This window comes from Schistocerca nitens, chromosome 5 (genome assembly GCF_023898315.1).
Source record: "Schistocerca nitens isolate TAMUIC-IGC-003100 chromosome 5, iqSchNite1.1, whole genome shotgun sequence".
Lineage (NCBI taxonomy): Eukaryota > Metazoa > Arthropoda > Insecta > Orthoptera > Acrididae > Schistocerca > Schistocerca nitens.
The window spans coordinates 503,062,002-503,071,858 of NC_064618.1; the positions used below are offsets into that span (position 1 = coordinate 503,062,002).

General features: G+C 38.1%; 1 protein-coding gene across 1 annotated transcript in view; it reads left to right on the forward strand.

Annotated features, from left to right (window-relative positions):
• The window catches only part of LOC126259635 (E3 ubiquitin-protein ligase LRSAM1-like), a 179,567-nt gene extending 170,359 nt beyond the window's left edge, over positions 1–9,208 (forward strand). Inside the window, exons 13-14 of the mRNA XM_049956560.1 lie at positions 5,974–6,153; positions 8,514–9,208. Of these exons, the coding sequence (XP_049812517.1) occupies positions 5,974–6,153; positions 8,514–8,636 (303 nt within the window). The 3' untranslated portion in view covers positions 8,637–9,208. The remainder of the gene's footprint in view (positions 1–5,973; positions 6,154–8,513) is intronic.
• The last annotated feature ends 649 nt before the right edge of the window (positions 9,209–9,857 follow it).

A 9,857-nucleotide genomic window follows, 5' to 3' on the forward strand; every position in this document is an offset into this window, starting at 1 on the left:
GTTTTTCAAGGAGGCGGCTTGCACCCCCTGTCGTTTTGTTTGGCACTATCACAGCACAGGCCTCCATTGATGTTTTAAGCAACTTCTTGCTTCCCACTGTTGAAGAGCAATTCGGGGTTGGCGATTGCATCTTTCAACATGATCGAGCACCTGTTCATAATGCATGGCCTGTAGCAGAGTGGTTACACAACAATAACATCCCTGTAATGGACTGGCCTGCACAGAGTCCTGACCTGAATCCTGTAGAACACCTTTGGGATGTTTTGGAATGCCGACTTCGTACCAGGCCTCATCGACCAACATTGATACCTCTCCTTAGTGAAGAATGGGGTGCCATTCCCCAAGAAACCTCCAGCACCTGATTGAACATATGCGTGCAAGAGTGGAGGCTGTCATCAAGGCTAAGGGTGGGCCAACACCATATTGAATTCGAGCATTACCGATGGAGCCATGAAATTGTAAGTCATTTTCAGCCAGGTGTCTGGATACTTTTGATCACATAGTGTAGCAGGTTACATTGTCAAAAAGCTTAAAAATCAAAGTAGCTGTGTGAAGTGTGCTCAAACTCTTGTGAGTGAAATGCCATCTGACACAATAGCTGCAACCTTCACTGCCTTAAAGACTTCTGCTCAATAAATGGCCTTTATTATTTAACTTATCCATCCAAAAGCATTTTCAACATTCTTTTACAGGCTGAAGTAGTTCTTGAAAAGAAACTGTCTTCCATCTCAAATGTATGGGGTGATATAGTTTGAGTGTTTAGACAGCACTGGTGAAATTGTTTTAGGGACAGGTGATTTAGGATGTTGTGTGGAACATAAACGTGACCTTGCCAGTAAATTATTTTCTGTTTAAGTGCCGCTGTTTCTTTCGCATGAAAGAAATTGGCAAGGGATCTCTTGTCAGCAAAGACATCATGCAAGCTTTCCAGAGTTCTGGCAATTAACAACTATAAATTATAAGAGTGAGTTTATATTATCTTTTATCTCCGATGTTTTAATCTGTATCATTGATTGGTGTGTGCCCTTATAGATGATTTTTTGCATGTTAAGCTGTATTTTGAACTTAGTTAGCATATTTCATTTGCTTATTTTATTTGACCTGATGTTTCAGAATTGCATTTTCAATGCAGATTGCATAGTTCACTTATCTTATCAAACGCAGCATTTTAAAATTGTGAGAGATCTGACTGGTAAATACATTGAAACGTTCCTCACCCTGTGCTAAGCGATGGTATAGCTGCATAGCGGCAGGCCCATGGAAACCTGATGAGTGCCTACACTTCTTTTTCTAGATGCTATGCAAAAAGTGTTGGTTAACATCCAGAGTGAGCTATTTTGCTCTGCAACAGTTTGTATGTTCAATACTTTGAAAGTTCCTGGCTGATTAAAACTGTGTGTAAGATTGGGACTTGAACCTGAACCTTCCCTCTAGTGGGTGATGCTGTTAACAACTGAGCAGTCCAAGAATGATTCATGAAACACGCTTGCAGCTTCACTGTTGCTGTGATTAATCCTCAAATTTATAGACACCGATTGACAGTTTGCATTTTAGTTCATCTGTTGTGTGCAATTTAGCACTCAGTTTTGGGACATTATCACAGCTTCATTTCTGCTATTAAAATGAGTGCGAACTAGAGGAGATGTTAAAGTACATTCATCAAACTATGTTGAACCAAATCTATGAATAAATTATGGCCTCATTAGCAATAAACAATTGTACCACTGCATACAGATGCACACAAGTTGTCCTTACAAGTCATCTGGCCATAGATACTTAATGCTATCCATGTGAAACCTGCCTGGGTCGCTAGTAATCAACAAAATTGGTTTCTGCTCACCCTTATGTTCTACTACCAAAATCTTACTACGAGTCGTCCTATAATTAGCTTAGATGGTAATACCCTCAGTACACGTAACATATTGTCAGCTTTCGGTACATCAGCTCCAATCCAACAGCCTTACAATTTGCCATCACTGGATGTCAGAAATGTTTCTAGTCATGAGCCATGAGCTGTCGCTGTTACATCCCATGTATTGTCTTCTGAAATAAAGGGGATGGTGAGTCACAGCTTACAGATTACTAACAAGCAAGGACATTTACATTAGTTTTGTTCACTGTTGCAGTAGAGAATAGATCTCTAGCGTACAAAAGAGAGGAAAGGGCATGGAGAACCAAAACCTTAATTCTTGCAAGATACAGATCAAGGAGCAGTAGGATAAGATTAGGTGGAAGTAAATCAATAAATGTCAGCAACAGGTCTGATTCAAAAATTTTGTATCTGCTTTCTGCCATTGAGACAAATATTTTTCTTTTAGGGCCAACTTTAAAATGTGATTGAATTGCCCTTAACAAGAGGTCTAGTAGTTCATGTTGGCATCCAAAGATTTAACCTTTGTATTTCGTAATTTGGTTGTGAGTGATTATGTTGGAGGTGTCTTACATCTCTTATTTTCTGGACAAAGATGTTATCTAGAACAACATAAATTAATTTTTTTTTCTCCAAAACTTTAAGCCATTCTAACTCCACAGTAAAACTGTCTTAAAGTACTTGTAGACAGTAGAGAAGATTAACTTGTAGAGTTTACAGTCTTGAGACACACACACACACACTGCTGCTATCTGTGCCATAAAAGTGTATTAAATACGTCTCAGTTTTGCACATCTTCCAGCTCTATATCCATTTCCTCTATTTTTTTCCCTATATTCAAATACAACAGTATTCTTTTGTTTGGTTGTAAGTCAAAGCTGTTGAAAATACATTTCAGCCTTTTGGAATCATTCATTCCCATTATGTGGCCATAACACTGAACCGTGCATTTGCATTGTAATTTTCGTTTGTTGTGGAAATATTTCTTGTTTTTATTTTTTATCTACATCCCATTTTTATAATTTGCACTTAGTATATTCTGTAAAATATATATTATAACATAAAACATGCATCAAATAACCAGATTACAAATTATAAATGACTCCTTTTCTTCAAATATTTAGTAAAATATTTCACAATCATTGTCTGTGTTACATTGTTGTAACTGTCACCTAGATACAGCAGGACTGTGAACATTGCTTCTGCCATATCAAGCAGAAATGGTGACCCATGTTTTTCTGTCAAATCTGTACTATTGCAGTATGATTCAGCATGGTACAAATACTGTAAACAACTTGAACTAGCCATGAACAGTTGTGTAAGATGTGTGTGAATCATTTCGTTGTTTCATCACATCAGCTGGTTGGTTGCTTGGTCGGTCGGTCGATTTGGGGTAAGTGACCAGACAGTGAGGTCATCAATCCCATCGGTTTTTTGGAAGGATGGAGTTGGAATTCGGCGGTGCCCTTTCATAGGAACCATCCCAGCATTTGCCTGAAGCAATTTAGGGAAATCAGATAAAACCTAAATCAGGATGGCTGGACGCAGGTTTGAACCATCGTACTCCCAAATGGAAGTCCAGTGTGCTAAACACTGCTATCACAAGAGTCTTTCCTATGCTGTTATGGTGCATCTGACCAGATATGCAACATGATTTTTACACAAGCTGTTTTCTTCATTGGTTTCTTAGTCACTATAGTCCTCTAAACCTTTCTGAATGGCAAATATCTGTCATCATTCCACAACTGTAATACAAGATCTGGTACCCATCAGCTTGACTGCACCTATGGCTAACCCTAAATATTTCTCCATATACTTCTTCATTTCAGCCTTATGACCTGCAAACAAATTGCTCAGTAATGTGCCTCTGAACCAAATCCACACTGCATTCAAGAGGAGATATCCTGTTATCAGTGGCAAATATTTAGTTCCACTGTATCCCAGTTGTCTCACAGCTGTCCCAGTTAAATTCACAATCACCATACGAGAAGTCAAAATAAGTTATATGTGGGTGATGCAACCCTGTTTAGCATCCAGAATGGCAGAATGGAGGTTTTTTACTGTGATGCAAAATTCTCTACCAAGTTGTTGGCAGATATCAGGTGGGAAATTGGAAATCCCTGAGAGGATCTTGTTAGCTTTTCCTTCTGTGGTTTATCAGAATAGTTTGATTCCAGTATTTCAATTTTAGTTAACACAAACATTCATATTAAGCAGGTACGGGTTACTGACATCTTTTTCAGTCTTCCAGCTAAGACTGCTGGCAGACAGGTAGAGATAGATTTTGAGAAGATGCACCATTCATCAGAAAACACAAGGTTAACTAGTCATGAAAGCCAGAGATTATGAACTGAAGTCCTATTTTGTAAAGACTTCAAAGAAGGTGAATATTTTTATGATAGTTACAATTTTCATGATACTTCACATTAGAAGACTTGGAAAGTGATCCTGTAGTTAGCTTTCCATGACGACATGTCTGGCAAAGTGCTGTACCAGAATGAAACATCGGACAAGTTCCCTATTATAAATGGGCTCAAACGACGTGTCCTTGCGCCAACGTTGTTTGTTTTGTCCCTAGCAGCCATGCTCTTTGAGACATCGTCTGTAGACAGGAGTAGAATTCAAATACAAATTAGATGGAAGGCTATTTAATCAGTCCAGGCTGCACTCTAAAAGGTTCACAAGTCTCACTCAGTAACTGAACTACAGTAAGCTGATGATGATGCTTCTTCAGCTCACACACCAGCAGAGCTGCAACTGTCTGTAAATTGTTTCAGTACTGCATATAAACAGTTTGGCATGACCACCAACAGCCAAAAACAAAGGTACTAGCACAGCCCACTCTCGGAACTGCCTTTCCAGATCTCAATATCTCTAGTTCCAGCACACCTTTGGAACAAGTAGATCACTTCCTCTTCTATGAAGCATACTATCAGCTAATTGCTCCTCAGAAGAAGATGGGGAGAACTGGAAGCATGCTGCACATTTTGCTTTTGGACATCTCCTACACCAGATCTTCCTGAATAAAGATCTAACACTATGCACCAAACTGATGGTGTGTCAAGCAGTAGTTGTTTCTACTCTGCTCTATAGTTGTGAAGCCTGGACACTATATCGCCATGATCTTAAGATCTTAAACCAATGGAAGCTTGGATACATTATGAACATCAGATGGGGTGACTTTGAATCAAACACTATGTTTCTTGAGAAGGCAAAGATGTATAGTATAGAGCCAACATTATTGGTCAGCAACTCAGATGGATTAGGCATGACCAGCGAATGAGAAACAACAGACTTCCTTGGCAAATTTTATATAGCGACGTGAGCACAGCTAGAAGGCCCTGTGGTGCACAGCTAGAAGGCCCTGTGGTGCTCCTCTGAAGTGCTATAAGGACCAATTTGAGAAGAACCTAGAGAGCCTAACAATGACCCAAGTAATTGTGGTGATCTTCTGAAGTGCTATAAGGATAACTCGAGAAGAACCTTAAGAGTCTAAACATTGACCCAAGTAATAGGTGTGCTGCAGCAGAAGATAGTAAACAATGGCACATAGCTACTTCAGCTGCTGTCGTACATTTTGAGCAGGAACGTTGGAGGCAGGAAAATGAAAAACGGCAGAGATGAAAACTTCGCCAGGCCCAGCCACACCCTCCGCCCTCTATTATGTGTAATGTATGAGACCGCATGTTTCATGCCAGGATAGGTCGGCTAAGCCATTGTAGGCATCTCCATACCTGAACTGCCTTGCAATAATGGAAATGCAACAGAAAAAAACTCTGGTACAAGTATCAGCCGACTACGAGTCAGAGTGAATTTTGGTAATGCTGCAACAGTACTTGACTGTGCAAAGAATTGCATGTGTGATCTTTGTTTGAGGGACAGTTTACCTTGGTATTGTGTGGTAGGCAATGCATGAAATTGTGAGAAATAAAGCAAACAACTGACAGACTTCCATGTTATATACAGTGGTTATGACAACTATATAAACAGATATTTTGCTAACCACGTATTTGGAATCCAGTGATTACAGCAAAACTAAAGGTATTAGTCTTTGACACTTGCTGTAAACGCTTTATTTATTTCTTAATTTCATTTTTCTGTAGGCTGGCATTAAATCATCAGAAGATCGAGCAGCCATTAAAAAAGCCACAATGGAATACTTGCAAGCGAAAACAAGTAATACATCAAGTGTGGAGCCTCAAGATGTGCCATCAGCCCCATCTCTTCCCGAGACAGAAACGCACAATATGGATGCTGAGTGTGTAGTTTGTCTAGATAGACAGGTAGGTAGACACAAAAGTATTCTGCTGACAAATGTATGGCGCTGCACATTATTATCATAAGACAAGTACTGTATTTTATGGACTATAAGACACTAAGGACTGTTTTTCTTTTAAAAAATAACATTTTTACTATTTTATTGTTAGACTGCAAAGCCAGACTAAAAAAATTCTCAGTTTATAAAACCAAACTGACCTTTAAAAATCCCTGAAAGACGTCATCTAAACTTTCTTCTTCTTCTTCTTCTTCATCATCATCATCATCGTTGTCCTTTCCATATGTAAAATGGTCTTCACTGCCATCGAGAGCATTACTTATGTCACACTTCTTGAAATATTTAACGATAATGTCTTCTCTCACTCTAGATGAAGACTGCTTTATCCACTGTCACACTTGTTTGATTGTAGATCGTTTTAAAGCTCCCTTTGGCATGAGTTCATGTTGGGTCTCAGCCATCATCCATTTGTTCCATTCCTCTCTCATGTACATTTTAAATGGTTTATTTATTGAGACATCAAGAAATTGCGATTGTGAAGTAAGTCCTCTCAGAATAACAGCAAGCTCTGTATTTCCCTTTCTCAGTTTCTCTTTCACAGAATTTTTCAAATGACTACTAACTCTTCTTCAATAGAACACCTTTCCTTCTCTCCCACACACTGTTACTCCATAACTTCACATCAGCCTCATCCATTCAACCTTTGTCATGTATGTGAACAACACCACCTGTTGGTATTTCTGGTGTTGACATTGTTTTTGCTTGAAAATGATCATTGTATTAAGTTTGCTGCCATCAGCACAACATAAAGAACAACAGTGTAGTGCATTTTTACATATCCACTTGTTTTTATATTTACAGTTTTAGCACCCTTTGTGGCAACAGTTCTGTCACTAGGCACATCAAATGTCAGAGGTGTTTTGTCCATATTCGCTATTGGGCTTAGTTCCACATCGGTTTTCGTTCGATGTTGAATAATAAAGTGATGGAAAGATAATATTTTCTCTTCATACAATTGTGGCATTTTCTGCATGCTAAGTCCATGACACTTCATAAACCTGTAGCACCAACCAACCAACTCCACCCTTAAAGTCTGTCAAGTTCCACTGTAGTGCTAGCTTATGAGTGTGAATTTGAATCAATTTTTTATTCCAGTGCCATTTTGATGGTGTCCTTGAATCCATTTCAGTATGTCATCTTCTCGTTCTGGCGATTTTCATTCAGTTCTCTATTTGCACATTTAGTTTTCCTCAGATTTTTCAGTTCTACACTAGCCCATCAATCGCGAATGTTTTTTTTTTTTTTTTCTGTTGGTGCAGGGCTGAACTGCCGCTCAGCTGTTCTGTTTCCATGTTCTTCTGCATATACTACTCAGTTTATAGCCCACATCATATAAATACCTTTTATGTTTTTCCATTACAAAACTAGCTACTAACAAAAATATTGTATTGTTACCGATAACACAATAACTTTCATTTAAAGTTCACTGGGAACATAGAGTGCAATGACAAATCATATGCTAGACAGTGTTCTGGGATTGTGATGGCGGGGTGGGAGGGAGACAGTATTAGCAAGCTTGTGAATGCCCACAACTCATGTTTGTTGCATTGGTGCACTGCTGCTGCCATTTGACTCCAGTATTGCCAGATAGAGAGAGGTTTCCTGCGACACTGAATGGCCATTTTTAAGACTGGCAGGAATTTTAAATCAAACACTAGACATTTTATATTAATTTTGAGGATAAGTTGCACCTGAATTTTGGAGGCAATTTTTTGAAGAAAAAAGTACATGTTATAATCCATTAAATACCATATAACTTTATATCCTCTGCCATCATCAGCTAATACTCCACTCACCATACTACTGATATTCAGTGTATTTCACCCTTCCTTTGTTTAGTGTATAATTTCATGACCCCTCATTATTATGTTCATCACAGATTTTTTTCATCATAAGAGTATGTGTTATTTTTAATTGCTGTGAATTTTTATATGGAAATGGATATTCAGTTTATCAATTTGGAAAACTATCTAAAATAACTCTAAAATTGACTGTATTTTTTCAGTTCAAATTTATAATGCAGCTGGCTAGTTTCACTTCCGTCCTTCTGAGATAATTGTAGTTTTGTTGCCACAAAAAGGATACATTTTTTTTCCTATCTTGAGCATTAATCAGTATTCTCAACAGATTTATTTGAATTTTTCTTGTTATGAATAAAACAACTGCAATATATTTTGGTGAACATTACTAAATGCTCCTTTTATTGCTGGGTATAAGAGCCTTAAAATTTTTCATCAATTTGTTAAATATAAGCTCAATCAAACTCTTTATGCTTGAAAATATTACTTCCAAAATTATCTTTTTCAGAGTGACATCGTATTTGTCTCATGTGGTCATATGTGCTGCTGCAGTATATGTTCCAATCCACTAACAGAATGTCCGATGTGCCGAAGCAACATCGTGCAGAAGCTGCGTGTTATAATGCCATAATGTTTAGTGTGTTTGTTTCAGAGTAGGTACTGCAGGTAGTATTTCATAGATTCTAGTCAACTGCTGTGATCTGACACAAAATATATTGTGAGGAGAAAAAAACAAATTTTCAGATGATATCTAGTTTGTAATTATATATTTCTGTAATCAATTGACACAAGTAATAACTATTCATATGCTTATAGTGTTGGAAAGTGCAGTGGATACTCAGTGTAGTTAATAGACTATAGAAGCCAGAGCTTTCAGAAAATGCTCATCAGCATGTACTATCATGGCATATGAGCACTATTTTTCAATTTTTTTATACTACTTTAAATTAATATTATTGGAAATTTTAACAATGAGCCAAAATCCAGCACAAACAATTAATAACAATTCATACGTGACTCCTCCGCATTTTTATATCTTCATTTGGCAGTGGACTTCAAATCCCTATCTGGTCATCCTGATTTAGGTTTCCTGTAGTTTCTCTAAACTGATTAAAGCAAATGCTGAAATGCCTCCTTTCGAAAACAACATGACCAATTTCATTCCACTGCTGTGCCCTGTCTGTGCTTGTGCCCCATGTGCAACATCCCACTTGATCCTTTGATCAACCTATAGGGACATACGCGGTCTGTTCAAAAAGTTCCAGAACTTTGTCCTTAAGATTTTTCTATACTTACCTTTTACTTATTGTGCATGGTCTCCTCTTCAGGAAGCAGTTTTGGTATGCCTCTTGCTAGATCACGGAAAGTGCCGCTGCAAATTTTCCTTTATCTTGCCTATTGTTACAAATCTTTGTCTTTGCACCAGGGTTTTCAACTTTGGAAATAAAAAAAAAAAAAAAAAAAATCTGCACGGTCCAGGTCTGGAGAGTACAGAGGACGTGAAAGAACATTCATTTTGTTGTTTGTGCAGTAGTCAAGCACCAACATGGATGAATATGTGGTTGCGTTATCATGATGCAAGACCGATGAATTGTCTAGCCACATTTCTGGCTCTCACATTTTCTTGCAGGCATCGCAAAATGGCGCAATAGTACATTTGATTAACAGTTTGTCCCTATGGCATGAATTCATGATGAACTGATCCTTCGAAGTCAAAGAAATAACCAGCATGGCTTTGACACTTGACCTGACCTGAGAGAGCTTTTTTTGATCTTGGAGAATATTTCCCGACCCATTGTGAAGATTGAACCTAGGTCACCACATCATAACTGTAGACCCACGTGTCACCAGT